Raw genomic sequence first — 16,689 nt, 5'->3', positions numbered from 1 at the left:
TACAACTTACAGCATTAGCAAATGGGTGGCTATGTCCTCCCTTAACCCCATACACATATTCCAATGCTTGACAAGAACTGGGGTTACAAAGAGTGCCAACCCCCCCCCCCCCCGATAGAATAAATGAAGGCAATTCTAATAAATGACAAAGTACAAGCATCACCAAATACTTGTAAATACAGGTGCTGACAGTTTTACTCAAACTACTTCTCTAAGAGCAAAATTAAGGGGTACAAGTAAAACACTGTCTTAACATTTTCTGCCTTTGACATTAAGTAAATTAGTTGAACTTTTAGTACACATGGCAGTTGACAAAGTTCAACATTCTTAGGTCTTGCATAAATTAAGGACAGCAATGTTGGGGAAGTGAGGGGGAGAAATTAGCAGGTTCCAAAGATGCACTTACTTATGCAGCCAGTGCATTACATAATCATTTTTATCTGTCAAGCATACCGACAATCAGGAAACAGATTTTTGCTGGGAAATGCCAAATTCTGATTGGCTATCCCAAAATCAAGGGCTCCTGACACTATTTCTGGATGTAAACAAACACAAACAGGTCAAATTATTGGAACTTCTTACCTGTAGGAAGAGATGTTGCTGTGGCTGCTGTTGGGGGTGCTTTAAATCCTAGGCTCAGACTTCCACTTAATGGTGTGGTGGTTGCTTTGGGAAAAAAAAAGACAAGGAAGATGCTATTAAACAGGATAAAAAAGTAATTGCAACTATCTCCATATGTCCTGTGACGGCATTTTTGTCATACATGTTACAATGCAAGTAAATAAGCACATCTACTATTCTGCATAAACTAAATGATCTTCAAAACCTCATTTCATAACATCAGTAAAACTATACTTAAGTAAACAGGCAGTTGTAAACTTGCATGTAGAAAAAAGGGTAAGTTTGTGCTTCTGTGGGATGTACTGATGTACTAGAAGAATACGGACTTCCTACAAGTTGGTCACAGGTAATTTTTCACATATACAAGGGGTTTTGAATGTGGTAGTGAAATGTGTAAAGCAGGTTCTCTAGTAACATAGAAAGTACAGTTGTGTACACTTACCATAAATGTAGATGTTCGAGTGTATTCACTGTTGCAGTCATTACATTTGGGTAATCTGCTGGCAGGTTGCCCTCAGTCAGCCTGAATTCCAAAATCTTGGGTCCTGCATCAGTTGCGGTCTCCTCTTCCATGACGTCAGGTCGTCAGGGGTATAAAACATGCAGCAGACGCCATTTTCTTTAGTTTTTCTTGCCCCCGATGTCAGGTGCCCCCAAAAAGGTAGCAAAAATATAAATATATATACATGCATCAATAAAAACTTTACCTTTATCTACAAGCAAATACACCACATAGGTTGTAGAAGATAGAGAAGGAAAGAAACTCCAGAATTACAGGGGGATGGCGGGAGGGTAACCTGGACTGCAACAGTGAATACACTAACATTTACATGTACGGTAAGTGTACATAACTGTACTATGTTCGTGTTTCACTGTTGCAGTCATTACATTTGGGTAGAATCCCAAAGCTATGGTTGGGAGGCTGGAGCTAAATAACATTAGGTGCGGCTATAAGGCCCTGCAGAACTGCAGTGGCAAAGCCTGCCCTGGACGTAGAGCAGAGAGGCAAATGATAATGCTTTGTAAAGGTGTGAACAGAACTCCAAGTAGCAGCCTCTAGAATGTCTTTGGTTGGTACTCCTCTGAGAAAGGCTGCTGAAGTAGCTGCAGCTCTGGTGGAATGAGCATATAATAAATAAAGAAATTGTTGTTTCCACGAATAGCTGATATTTTGATGTCATTTGGGCAAGGTATATGGCAAGCTACATGGTGCACTCTTGAGATATCTTTTGCTATTTGAATTGTTTACTGTTCTCAAGGTGCTTTATTCGCTAGGATTACTTGCTACGTTGTCTGGTGGAATGAGACCTAATGCCCTTGGGCACAGGTTTACCATGGTGTAAGTAGCAGAAATGGATGCAGTGGTTTATCCACTTTGAAACTGTCTGCTTTGAAATAGCCTTTCCTTCTCATCCTGCAGCATATGACACTAGTAATTGCTCAGTTTTTCTTAGAGCTGTAGTCCTGCTCAAGTAGAATCTTAGCCGTCTGCGTACGCCTAAGGAATGCAGAATTCTCTCCCCCTTGTTCTGTGGATTTGGAGAAAAGGTTGGCAGATGAATTGTTTGGTTAAGAGCCACAGTGGAAACCACCTTAGGCATAAATGTAGGATTTGTCCTCAGACACCCTGTCTGGGTAAAATATGATAAAAGGCTCTACAGCCATGAGGGCCTTTAGCTCTGAAACTCTTCTTGCTGAAGTAATTGCTGGTAGCAGAGCTGTTTTCCATGATAAGAACTTTTATATCAGTGGTAGCAGCTGGTTCAAATGGAGGCAGGGTGAGCTTTTCCAACACATAACTGAGGTCCCATGCAGGTAATGGTGATCTGCTAGGAGGCCTTAATTTTTTGGCTCCTCTAAGATACTGCTTTAGTAATAGATGAGAAAAGATTGGTGGCTCTGTATTGTAATGAGCCGAAATGGCAGAGGCATGGATTTTAATTTATGAGAGAGATGGGCCTTTGTCCAGCATATCAGTTAAGCATTGTAATATCGCAGGAATATTTGGTCCTGCTGTATCAGTTCCTTTTGCTTGATTCCAAGCACAGGATCTCTTCCATTTGTCAGCATAAGATGTTCTAGTACTAGGCCTTCTGGCTTCCAAAATGACATCCATCACAGCTTTACTGAGAGGTGTTGTTTGCATAACTACATGATCAGCCATGCTGCCAGGTTCAGTGTCTGCAGTTGATTGTGCAGGATCTGATTGTTTTGCTGGGACAGTAATTGAGGTCTTTGAGGTAAGGTCCAAGCTGAGTACTGAGACAAGTTCCATAGGATTGGGTACCAGTATTGGCAGGGCCAGTCCAGGGCAATTAGTATCATCCTCGGTTTCTCTTGTCTGACTTTTAGGAGGACCTTGGGGAGAAGAGGCAGAGGATGAAAGGCGTAAACTGACAGGTTTTTCCAACTGAAGGATAGGGCGTCCACTTTCCATGCTCATCTGTGACAAGTCCTTGTGCAGAATCTTTTCAATTGGTAATTTTGAGGAGAGGCAAATAGATCTATGTCTGGGCGCCCCCATTTCTCTGCTATCATGCTGAAGACTTGGGATTTAGTTTCCACTCGTAAGGATCCATAAGGTTTCTGCTTAAATAGTCTGCCAGAGTATTTTGCTTTCCTGGCAGGAATTGAGCTTGAAGATGTATTTGGTAGGTCAAAGCTGTGTCCCACAGTGCCATGGCTAATCTGCAAAGGGGGTATGAGTGTGTGCCCCCTTGCTTGTTTATATACCACGACCGTGGTGTTGTCCGTCTTTATCATTAGTTGTCCTGGATGAAGAAAGTCCTTGAAGGTTGTTAGGGCATTTTGAACAGCTAGCATCTCTTTCTGGTTGATATGTAGATGCATTTGCTTTGGGGTCCATATGCCCTGAATGCATCTTCCTGCCATGTGGACCCTCCAGACAATCTGATGCGTCTGTTGTTATGGTTTGGCTGGCAGGGGGTAGAGTGAAGGCCTGTCCCATGTTTTGGTGACATACCTTTGCCCACCATATAAACTCCTGTTGTAGGCAGGGAATGAGAGGAATCGTTGCTTCCAGACTGTGAGAATGCTGACTCCATAAACATTTTAGGTACCACTGAAGTTTCCTCATATGCAGTCTTGCATATGGAATTAGTAGGATGCAGGATGCCATGAAGCCCAGAGTTTGTCTTGCAGATGACTGGGTTTTTGTTGCCATCAGTTTGAAGTAAGAAGTCAGTTGCTTTTGCTTGTCTGGCGTGAGGTAAGCAATCTGGGAAGTTGTGTTCAAGCTTGCACCCAGGAATGTTATCTTTTGAGAGGGTACCAGTTGTGAGTTATTTTCGTTTATTGTGTACTCTAGGCATGCTAGAAGCCTTTTCACAAACGCCAGGTGTCGAAGAAGAATGTCCTTGTTCTCTGCTTGAATGAGACAGTCATCCAAGTAAGGATAAATCTGTATACTTCTTTGTCTGTAAAATGCAATTACTGGTACCAGGCAATTTGTAAAGACCCTGGGCGCAGTAGATAAGCCAAAGGGCAGTGCAGAGAATTGGTAATGCATTAAAGCCAGCCTTGAATCTGAGGTATCTTCTGCACGATTGTCTTATTGGGACATGCAGCTATGCCTCTTTTAGGTCTAATGTCACTAGCCAAGCATTCTTGCCCAGCATGGGCAGAAGCTGTTGCAAAGTCAGCATTTTGAATTTTGGAACGTCCAGGTATGTGTTCAAAATTGATAAGTCCAGTACTGGCTGCCAGGCCTTGTCCTTTCTGGGTACCCAAGAACAGTCTTGAGTAAAAACCTTGTCCTTTTTCCTGTTCTGGTACTGGCTGAATGGCCCCCATATCCATGAGGTACGTAACTTGTTACTGTGCCTCTGCCCATTGATTTTTTGGCATATCTGGCCAACTATTTGCCAATGGCAGAGTGTGGAAGTGGAATCTGTATCCCTGTGATACTATGTTTAATACCCACTTGTCCTGGGTTATTAACTGCCAATTTTGAGCAAAAAGTGCTAATTTTCCCCCTATGGGTGCTGCCAAAAGGTAAGTGCTTGGTGTAGGCAGAGGGAAGTCATTGGGATTGTTTTCTTTAGGTTTGCGCTTTATCTCTTCCAGATTTGGAGGTAGAAGCGCCCCATTGCTTTGACCTGTATGAATCCTGCACCTGGTATCTGGAACCCTTAGGGCGTCTGGATTTGTCTCTGAGCTCTGTCTGACACAGGAAAGGACCAATTTTTGTAGGCCAGTGTCTACTAAATCACAGTTTGTATAGACTTAGCTTTGTCTTCCATTTTCTTTAAAACCTCTTCTGCCTTAATACCAAACGGAGAATCATGCTGCAAAGGTGCATCTAGCAATTTAGCTTTAACATGATCAGGCAGATTTTGTTCCTTTTGCCAGGCATGCCTCCTAATCACAGAACCAGTAACTGCGGTCCTGCAGGAGGCCTCTAATGAGTCAAAACCACATTGCAACGCATGCTTTCCAACCTGTTCAGCTGCATGCAATAATTCCTGCAATTCTTTATTTTCTGCACATTCAGAAATCATTTTCTGTTTCAGCAATCCCATAACATGTTGTTGGTACTTAAGCATACGAAATTGACAGTTTAAGGCCCTGATTGCCAAGGTTGCAGATGTATAAACCTTTTTCCCCCATCTGTCCATTGCCCTTGAATCTCTGTCAGAGGGGGTAGGGTTTTTTGCTGTTGAGGCCTTAACTCCCTTTGGACCCTGTGAAATAGTTTCAGGATCAGCAGCAGGGTTTCTAAATAGAAATTTATGAGAGTCAGGGACCCTGTAATAGCTGTCAGGCTTACTGGGAGCCAGAGGTAAGGAGTTAGGGGTCAAGCTAGACTCCGAAAACACATCACCCACAATGTCTAAAACATGGGGAATGGCTAAAGACCTGTGCTGAGGGAGGAGGAGGAGGAAATCCCTGAGACTCTTTTTTGATTCTGAGAAGTCTGGACTCTCCCAGTGAAAATGCTCCCTCAACGTATGCAAGGTTTCTCCAAAAGAATAATCTTCAGGAGGAGATGCAGATGGTATGGACTCCTCTGCATCAGAATCCTCATAGGGAGGTATATATAATTCCTGATCAGAAGAGGAATCAGAAGAAATAGAAACCTGATCTAAAGATTCATAATCAGTGTCTTGCCTAGGCCTCTTATCTGGAGGGGGATGGGTACCCCTGATCAAGGTAATAAGGTCTTCAGCCATTTTGATCATTTGTTTTTTAGACAGAGGCCTGTGCACGTGGCTCATACGTCTTTTTTTAGTTTTAGAAGATGCTTTTGTCTTTGGTTTTGCAGCTGTCGTCGGTTTGATATACAAATATTGAGGTCTAAAAACACCCTCAAAAGCCGGTGCCTGCTCAGCGGCTCCAGACCCATCCAAGGGAGATACATCCGTCGGTCCAATACCTTGAGTATCTTGCGGCATACCGGACTCCACAAGGGTGTCGGTAGAGGCCTGCAACTCAAAGGTAGCGGGTATCAGGGGCTGCGAAAGCGCCTCACTGAGTACCGGCGAACTGGCGACTGGCTTAGGAGAACCTCGTCATTGGTTTTGGATCTCTACTGCCTTTCTATGTCCTTTTCTTTGCGTTTTTTTTGTACTCCGGTAGTCTGATTGCTGTCCAACATTTCTGGGTAGTTAAATCTGTTTCCAAAATACTTTGAGTCAAAAATATACTGACGCTTAATAGTGAGTTGGTTAAATCTAGCACAAAAACCGACAGCCAGAAAGGCTGTGATCAGGGCCTAGGCAAGGAATACAGTACAAATGGAAATTCTTAGGAGGTATTTGCTTCCCACAAGTAATACAATTATTAACTTTTTCTCACATCAGTATGGAGCAAGAAAAAAGTTTCCCCAACGGGGTACTTAGCTTTAGTGAAGACTTTGGTTCTGAAACTCAAACTCTAATATTTCAGTAGTCGGCCGACCGGCAGTTGCGAAATGCTTCTGCTTCGGGCACCGTGCGGCAAGAAAGACTAAAGAAAATGGCGTCGGCTGCATGTTTTATACCCGACAACTTGACATCATGGAAGAGGAGACAGCAACCGATGCAGGACCCAAGACTTTGGAATTCAGGCTGACTGAGGGCAACCTGCCAGCAGATTACCCAAATGTAATGGATGCAACAGTGAAACACGAAGAACATCAGTCAAGGGGTAAAACGCATGGTTAACCTTTAATTGGAACCTTGCAGACTCACTGAAGAAAAGATTGTATGTTTTTGCAAATGATTTACTCTCAAGTACAAAACCAGAAAGTGATACAGTGATACTCTTTAGACAGCTACATTTAAAAATCACACTACACGGACCTACATACTAATGACAACAATAATTTAAAGAAAGGGGGCACACATCTTGCATCTCTCTGAGGCAAAATAAATGCCCTGTCATGGAAGAAAGTTACAGTACAGTTGATTAAAGTATCAGAGAGACAGAAAATGTAAGTACATTACAGATTTTACACCATCATTTTTGTGAATTGTTTTTAAACATAAGCTTCTGAGTATAAGCCCACATTCCTACTGGAAGTGGGAACAGTTATGTACAACATGGAATTCAAAGTTCATTCTAATGAGATGTGCAGAATGTTTTACAAGGATGCTCCTACTTTTCATGGGCCTTTCTTCCTATTTACACAGTTATGTCCAACACAACAGTTTGACCTATTTTGAAAGAATAAAAATTACCTCAGGGTGCGACTAAAACAAGATGTAAGGCAAGCTGCAAACGAGATGTGGGAAGAGACCCTGCTGGCTGTTACTAATAAGATGAGAAAATGCAATGTGCTGTGTATGGAAAAAGATAGCAAGGCATTAGCAGTTAAACTGAAAACCCTCACAGGAACAATACACACCAAGACCACAATAACCTGCGATGCAGTGCTAGCAAAAAACTCCAGCATGTCCAAGCTTAAACATCAACTTTAATATCCATTTAGCGCTTTCATTCTTTAAACGTCATGGCACGTTAACTGTTTCCTTGATACTGTATGTAGTTCAAGCTCACTAATATCAAGCAGAAGAAGAGCTATAGAACCAGCTTACAAGAGAGTCAACAGTATTTTCCTTGGGGAAAACAGGAAGGAAATGGTACTTTTGGATAAAGTGCTTTTATCCAAGGAAAAAGGGAACTATGCATGACTGATTTGGAAGCATATCATAAGGCCACCAAATTAAGATTTTTATGTATTATAGATACAAATAAATGCAAAATGTTGGCACTAACACAAAGGGGAGACACCAAGAGGCAACACCCTCTTTGGATGTGGAAGGATAATCAAAAAGGGACAGATTTTGGGCGCATGTAAGAATTTCTGGGGAAGATACTTACATGGAAGCAAGTTTAACTCTGAAGGTGGACTATTCTTGTTAACTAGCTTAATAAAAGAAAATATAAATAATGCAGGTTGTTCTCAATGGTCTGAAGGAAGAAAAAAAATCAAGGAACAGAGTCGTTGCTGATGAGGTAAGTGATAAACCACTGCAAGACAAAGAACTGCATTTGCAAAATGGGGAATTTATAAACTATACAGGTTTTGTGGCACAGTATAAGCAGCTCCAAAACAACTGCACGGATAATTCAGGATCTTTGCATAAAACATTTTTCACACTGGACAGGTTAGCTAGAATGTTCCCAAAGGCTTCAGGGTTGTGGTGGAGGTGTGGAGAAGAGACTAAGGATACATCTGTACACATTTTTTGGGACGGAGTTCAATCCAAGAAGGACCTAGAGAATTTAATAAAGGAGTTAAAGGTAGAGGTCAGTATTACCAATAATCTGTTTTTATTAAAGTGGTCAAGTGAAGCAACATTGCTGCATCCAAAATATTGTTTTTCCCCAACAGCACTGTAGCAAGGAAGGCTATAACTAGAAAGTGGAACAAAAGGAATTGGCTACAGATCAATGTTCAAAAAGATGAGAGGCGAAGCTTAAAGTTGGACAAGAATAATGACCCAAGTGAGAAATGAAAATTACGTACTGAAAGGCCACACCAACTGAATTAACACCAGGATATAAAAACTTGCCTTACAACCTAGCAATGACCTTACAAAATGGCTGAGAGAATACAAAGGAAGTAAATAAATACTCGAAAAATATAAAAGTCTGTTTTTAACCTAAAAAGCATGTTTTAATGTACATGATGTAAATAGTTCATTGGTGGTGTTAGTGTGATTTCAAATAATAGAGAACAGCAAGTTGAATGATTACGGAATGATCACACAATGGGTTGTTGGTCCAGTTAAGATGAATGTTGTTGTTGTTGTTTGTCTTTCGGCTTTTCCCGGTTAGGGGTCGCCACAGCGGAACTCCGGTCCGCTAATGACTGGCAGTTGTTTTTTATGGTGTCGAGTTACCAGCCCGACGCCCAACCTTCAACGAAGGCACGTCCATTTAACGCATGTCTTTCGAACGCCCACTCGACCGGGGGGAGGACATGCGGACTGAATGTTACACCTACCAAATGAACTACAGAGAAAATAGTCTATTACCAAGCAGATAATACATCTAATTCAATTCCTGATTTTGGGCTATGCCTGACTGTATGCATATAGACAACCATCATAGAAATACAACTGGTCCTGATTCGGCAGGCTACCAGGAGAATTGTTGATTTGTGTCTTATATTTCACACTGCACCAATCTGTTATGTATACGTGGAACTGGTTGTTAATAAAACACTCCTGTTAAAAAAAAAATAAATCCAAGAATGTGCCTCCTCCAAAGTTGGAATATGGGCTACCTAGTGGTACCGTTCATTTCAAAAACATGCATTTTCTGCCAACTGCAGTTAACACAATCTGCAGGTTTATCCTTGCTGATCTACACACCTGTCATTGTGAGTTATTAAATAAAGGGCCACTGACTATTAGTAATGACTACAGCTACTTTCCTCCTGGACACCTTTTGTCTTTAAATCTCCTGAACCCCAGTACTGTCAAGACTCTGGCCTACTTATTCCACTAGAAGCAACAGCAGCAATGGAAGACTTAACATGGCTAACAATAAAGGACAGAACTTTTTCTAAAGGTGTTCATCGGTAATCCAAATACAAAGGAATGTTTTGAGATTAAGTCAATGGAATGCTTATGTCTTGAAAATAAAGGCAAGAAGGCCTTGTGGTTTGGCATAGAGGGACTAAATCCCTACTGTGCCCCACACAATACATGTTCAAACAGCAGAAACGGATAATGAAAAAGACTGGTAGGGTGGAGTGAGCAGCAACTGCTAGCTCTCCCATGCTTGGTGGTGGAGGCTTGGGACATTTCAAACCCACTGGCAATCACCAGCACCGGAGTATAGGGGTATTTCGGGCAATAGAGGGGTCACTAAGGTAATTCCTTGCTGTGCACACCCTGGATAAAATTACACTGGAACACACAGTAACTGTCAGGTTGCAGCACACAGGAGAAGTCACAGCTGTCAAGGGAAAAGCTATGCCCTGTACAGGAGGAGGTCCACAAAACATAGCAAACTGACCCATTCCACTCCCTGGTTCTTGTTTCTTTCCTATAGGAAACAAATAAGCTGATGCTTCTCTCCTCCATCATGGAAAGAACAGGCTTGTAGGGGTCTCAATATATTTGCAGAATCAAAGGGCTTGGTCCTTACCCTAAATGGAGGAATGAAAAGGAAGACACTGGGCAGGGCTCGGCAGAAAAAAATATCTAAATAGTTTCCAGTTATTACAAAATAATACATAACAGGGATATCTGATTTGATAATACATAGAATTTTGTGAAATGTTTTGATTTGGTTGCTATGTCTTATTAATGTTTATAGTCTATACATTTAACTCGCTTTTGATTTGCTTTACTGAGTTATTTACAATAATTGGGATATTATTCATGTATTTTGTCCTTCATATGGAGCCAGGGTCATGGCAGGAAAGTATCGAACGACCTGCCCACCTATAGTGTTAAGAAATGGTTAAATAAATATACATTTAACACCTCTGCCCTTTTTTTTTTGTATGTTCTCATCAACCATGTTTAGTCATTTGCACTTCTTTTAGTAAATACTGAGCCCATCTTTGATGGGTATGGACTTTGAAATCTGAACCTTCTGAATATACTTGTTCAACTATATGACACATTTTCAAACAACATTGCTTACTAAAACACAGCACCTGGTATAGCATATATGTTGCATATTTTACAGAGTTTGCTTGTACTAATGGTCTACTGGTACTTGGGTGTCTGACTTCATGTGGTAATACTGTTACATACCCACAGTCAATACGATCACTGTCATTATTTAACATACTCTCCTGTAAAATGTATGCCATGCTGTGCAACAAATGTAAAAATTCTACTTTATTTGCCTATGGCCTGGGCAGCAAATCAAACAGGTTCATCTATCACCTTACTACTCCACTTAAATATATATATGGGTGCAACTTGTACTGATAGTTATGAAAAAATAAAGAAATAATGCTAAACTCGCTGCTAAGATTTAAACAAAATGAGTAAGACATTGATGATAACTGGAACATACGACAGTAGTGGTATATGGAAGGAAGGAAGCAAGGAAAGAAAAGTACAGTTTTGTACCTACCATAAATGTAAATGTTCGAGTGCACATACTGCTGCAGTCATTACACTTGGGTTATCCTGCCGTCAGGCGGGCCCTCGGTCGGCCGAATTCCAAAGTCTTGGTCCGGCATCAGTTGTCGTCGCTTCTTCCCTGACATCAGAGTGGCAGGGGTATAAAAGAGGCAGCCGACGCCATTTTCTTCAGTTTTTCTTGCCCCAGATGTCAGGTGCCCCCAAATAGGCAGGCAATACATGAAGTTATGCAAGTTTACATAAATAGATAAAACCAATCAGTAGTTGCAAACAAATACACCATATAGGAATACCCCAAGTTGGTTGTATGCTAGAGGTGTTTGTCCTAAGCCCTGCCCTGAGAGGGGATGGAGGGAGGGTAACCTGGACTGCAGCAGTATGTGCACTCGAACATCTACATTTATGGTAGGTACAAAACTGTACTATGTTCATCGTGCCATACTGCTGCAGTCATTACACTTGGGTGAATCCCAAAGCTATGGAAGGGTGGCTGGTATTAAGCTGAATTAGGAGGGGCTAGAATGCCCTGTAGTACTGCGGTGGCAAAGCCCGCTCTAGATTTAGAGTATAGTGGCAGGTGGTAGTGCTTGGTAAAAGTGTGCACTGAACTCAAAGTAGCTGCTTCCAAAATGTCCTTGGTTGGGACCCCCCCTGAGATATGCTGCTGAGGTAGCTGTTGCCCTGGTGGAGTGTGATCTGATGTATCCTGGCACTGTTTTCCCATGAAATGAATAACAAAAGCGGATGCAGTGGGCTATCCATTTTGAAATAGTCTGTTTGGAAATAGTCTTTCCTTGAACACCAGCAGCATAAGACACAAAAGTTGTTCAGATTTTCTGAATGACTTTGTCCTGTCCAAATAGTATCGTAGTTGTCTGTGAATGTCCAAGGAGTGAAGTAGTCTCTCCCCTTTATTCTGGGGGTTTGGATAAAAGGTAGGTAAATGGATAGCCTGATTCAAAGCCACACTGGATACTACCTTTGGCATGAAGGTAGGGTTGGGTACGTAAAGAGACTCTGTCCTGATGGAAAATAAGGAAAGGTTGCACTGCCATAAGGGCCTGTAGCTCCAAAACCCTGCGTGCTGAGGTAATAGCCAAAAGCAGAGCTGTTTTCCATGACAAGTATTGTAGTTCTGCTGAGGAGGCAGGTTCGAAAGGAGGCAATGTCAATTTTTCCAGGACGAAGTTAAGGTCCCAAGCTGGAGCTGGTGGTTTTCGTGGGGGCCTTATACTTTTTGCCCCTCTGAGGAACTGTCTTAGTAAAGGATGTGAGAATAAGGGAGGATCCGTATTGTATTGGGCTGAAATAGCTGAGGCGTGGATTTTGATGGTTGAGAAGGAAAGGCCACTGTTTAACATCTCAGCTAGGTACTGTAGAATTTGAGGTATATTTAATATCCAAGGATTTTGGCCTTTTGCTTGGTTCCATGCACAAAATCGCTTCCATTTGTCTCAGTAAGCTTTTCTGGTACTGGGTCTCCTGGCCTCCAAGATGACATTCTGGACCTCCTTTGAAAGTAGTGTAGATTGATAAGTTAAGGTATTTTCCATGCAGCTAGATTTAGTGTCCTGAGCTGACTGTGGAGGATCTTGTAATTTTGCTGAGACAACAGACGTGGGAATTGAGGTAGGGTCCAAGGTGGTACCAGTGCTGACGAGGCCAGTCCGGAGCAATGAGAATCATTTGTGGCCTCTCTGCTCTGACTTTTAGTAATACTTTTGTCAGTAGAGGTAGAGGTGGGAAGGCATAGGTTGTCAATGTTGTCCAACTGAAAGATAGAGCGTCCACTCTCCAGGCCTGTGGGTGATAGGTCCTTGTGCAGAATTTTTTCAGCTGGTAATTGCTGCGGGAGGCAAATAGATCTATGTCTGGCTGTCCCCATTTTCATGTTATCGTTGAGAATACTTGAGGGTGTAACTCCCACTCGTGAGGATCTGTCATATTTCTGCTTAATTGGTCTGCCAGTATGTTTTCCTTTCCTGGCAGGAATTGCGCTTGTAGTTGTACTTGTAAGGCCAATGCTGTGTTCCACAGGGTCATTGCCTGTCTGCACAGGGGGTAGAAATGTGCGCCTCCCTGCTTGTTTATGTACCACATATAACTGTGGTGTTGTCTGTACTTATTAATAGTTGGCCTGGATGCAATAGGTCCTTGAAGGCTATAAGAGCATTTTGCACTGCTAGCATCTCCTTTTGGTTGATGTGAACGTGCATCTGTTTTTGAGACCATCTTCCTTGGATGCACTGACCTGCCATGTGTGCTCCCCAGGCGTAGTCTGAAGCATCTGTTGTGATGGTTTGATTTGCTTGAGGTATGCAGAAAGGGAGACCCGTGTTTCTTTAGCATGCTTGAGCCCACCACAAAAATTCCTTTTGAAGGCATGGAATGAGTGGTATAATTGTTTCCAGACTGTGTTTGTGTTGAGACCATACGTTTTTCAGGTACCATTGTAGTTTCCTCATATGCAGCTTTGCAAATGGTATTAGTAGAATGCAGGATGCCATGAACCCAAAGTCCTGCAGGATTTTCCTTGCAGTTAGCTGGGTTAAAGTTGCCATTTTTCTGAAGTATTGAGACAGTTGTCCCTGCTTGTCTGGCGTGAGGTAAACCATCTGGGCCGTTGTATTTAAGCTGGCACCCAGGAATATAATCTGTTGTGAGGGTATTAGTTTTGATTTCTTTTTGTTTACTGTGTACCCTAGGCAGTTTAACATTTTTATTACAAACGCCAGATGCTGTAGTAGAATGTCCTTGCTGTCTGCTTGGATCAGGCAGTCGTCCAGATATGGGTATATTTGTATTCCTCGTTGTCTGCAAAATGCAATTACTGATGCCAGGCATTTCGTAAATACTCTGGGCGCAGTAGATAAGCCAAAGGGCAATGCAGAGAATTGATAATGCGTTGTACCTGCAAGAAATCTGAGGTATCCTCTGCAATCTTGTCTGATAGGGACATGCAGGTATGCCTCCTTGAGGTCCAACGTTACCAGCCAAGACTCCTTGCCCAGCATGGGAAGAAGCTGCTGTAATGTGAGCATCTTGAATTTTGGCACCTCTATGTACCTGTTCAGGATAGATAGGTCTAAGATGGGTCTCCAGTATTTGTCCTTCCTTGGTACCAGAAATAGCCTTGAATAAAAACCTTGACATTGTTCTTTTGTAGGTACCTTTTGAATTGCCTTCATATCCATGAGAGCGGAAATTTGTTTTTGTGCCTCTGCCCATTGATTTTGTGGCATTTTGGCATGTCTTTCATTTTTGGAAGGGTATGAAAGTGGAATCTGTAACTTCTGTTTATGATGTCCAGAATCCATTTGTCCTGTGTAATAATGTGCCAATTGTCTGAAAATAAGGCCAGTTTTCCGCCCAAAGGTGCTGCCATAGAATGTTTGTTTGGCAGGCACAGGGGGAAGTCATTGAGCTTGTTTCCTGAATGGTTGAGACCTTTCTTCTCCACCTCTTGGAGTTGTTGTTTGCCATTATCTAGGCCTGAAAGAACCTTGTGGTTGTCCTCTGCCCCTGGGGTGTCTGAACCTACCCCTTTGGGATCTGTCAGTGGCTGGAAAGGACCAGTTTTTTGATGGCCAGTTTCTGTTGAAGCGGGGAGGTGGTACCTGCAAGATCTCTAACTGTTTGCATAGATTTTGCCTTTTCTTCCATTTTCTTTAAAACCTCCTCTGCTTTAACACCAAATAATACATCCTTTTGCAATGGTGCATCCAATAACTTTGCTTTTACATGTTCTGGTAAGGTTTGCTCTTTTAGCCAAGCATGTCTACGTATCACAGAGCCGGTGACAGCTGCTCTACATGAGGCCTCCAATGAATCAAAACCACACTGTAAAGTATGTTTCCCCACTTGTTCTGCTCCATGCAACAAATCCTGCATCTCTTTTAAATCTGGTTGATCTGTTTGTGTCATCTTAAGTTTCAATTGGGAGATCAAAAACTGCTGGTATTTTAGCATGTGAAATTGGCAGTTTAAGGCCCTCATGGCTAAAGTGGCAGAAGTATACACCTTCTTGCCCCATCTTTCTAATGCTCTGGAATCTCTTTCTGAAGGTAAAGGATTTTTAGCAGTAGAGGCCTTAATCCCCCTTTGGGCCCTATGAAATGGTTTATGGGTCAGCAGCAGGGCTTTTATATAAAAATTGGTGGGAATCAGGGACCCTGTAGTATCTGTCTGGTTTAACTGGGGCAGGAGGCAAGGAGTCTGGATTCAGACTGGCTTCTGCAAAAACATCATCCAAAATATCTAAAACAGGAGGAATAGCAAGGGGCCTATGCTGAGGAAGAAGAAGAAACTCCCGGAGCCTTTTCTTAGAATCTGAGTAATCCTGTCCTTCCCAGTGGAAGTGTTCCCTCAAGGTATGCAAGGTTTCCCCGAAGGAATAGTCCTCGGGGGGGGGGGGGGGGACCGAGAAAATTGCTTCCTCTGCATCAGAGTCTTCATAGGGAGAATAGGAGTAATCCTGGTCCTCAGAATTACCCGAGATAATGGAAGCTTGATCTGAGGAAGGGTAGTCTTCCTCCAACCTGGGTCTTTTTTCTAAAGGGGGCTGTGAACCCCTGATAAGAGTAATTAAATCCTCAGCCATCCTGAGCATCTGTTTTTTAGGCATGGGTTGCTGAGAGGGTGTCTGAGGACCCTGTTTCCTAATTTTCATAGGGGCTTTAGATTTAGAATAAGATTTAATGGTAATAGATGTAGGCTTGAAAACGCCCTCAGAAACTGAAGGCCTAGCTAAATTTTCTGGTTCCCCGCCAAGAGTGGCGTCAGTATCCAGAGAGGTAATCGGCTCCGGGCCTGCAACTTCAGACTGTGAGGTCGCCGGTAAAAAAGGTTCAGCGGTAGTCAGGGGCTGCGAAGGCGCCTCACTGAGAACCGGAGATCCAGCGGCAGGCCTAAGCATGGTCTCGATATCCGTTTTGGGCCTCAGATGCCTATCTTTATCTTTGCATTTTTTCATTAAGCCTGGTGTCAGAATATCCGACAACATGTTGTAGTTAAATTTTTTGCCAAAATAATGAAGGGTGAACTCTGCCCAGCATTTTATAGTGCGTTTATTGAACCTAGCACAAAAACGGCAGCCCGAGACGTCGTGGTCTGGGCCTAGGCAAGGAATACAGTATGAGTGAAAATCCTTATGCGGTATTTGCTTCCCACAAGAAATGCAGTTATTAACTTTGTCTGACATCGGTCTGAGGCAAGAAAAGTTTCCCCAATGGGGTACTTAGCTTTAGAGAAGACTTCGGCTGAAAACCTTTTCGGAAATCTCAGGAGCTGGCCGACCGGCAATTGCGAACTGCTTCGGGCACCGCGTGGCAAGAAAGACTGAAGAAAATGGCATCGGCTGCCTCTTTTATACCCCTGCCGCTCTGACGTCAGGGAAGAAACGACGACAACAGACGCCGGACCAAGACAATTCGGCCGACCGAGGGCCCGCCTGACAGCAGGATAACCCAAGTGTAATGACTGCAGCAGTATGGCACGATGAACATCAGAC

At 42.7% G+C, this 16,689-nt stretch overlaps 1 protein-coding gene across 1 annotated transcript in view; it reads right to left on the bottom strand.

Annotated features, from left to right (window-relative positions):
- NUP62 (nucleoporin 62) overlaps positions 1-16,689 on the bottom strand; it is a gene marked incomplete at its 5' end in the record, with an annotated part of 873,863 nt that overhangs the window by 578,160 nt on the left and 279,014 nt on the right. The window contains one exon of the mRNA XM_044076211.1: positions 583-666. Coding sequence (XP_043932146.1) covers positions 583-666 — 84 coding nt within the window. The remainder of the gene's footprint in view (positions 1-582; positions 667-16,689) is intronic.

This window comes from Protopterus annectens, chromosome 7.part0 (genome assembly GCF_019279795.1).
Source record: "Protopterus annectens isolate FY-2018-M chromosome 7.part0, PAN1.0, whole genome shotgun sequence".
Lineage (NCBI taxonomy): Eukaryota > Metazoa > Chordata > Ceratodontiformes > Protopteridae > Protopterus > Protopterus annectens.
Note: the sequence above shows the minus strand (reverse complement) of the source record. Positions and strands in the feature narration are given on the sequence as shown.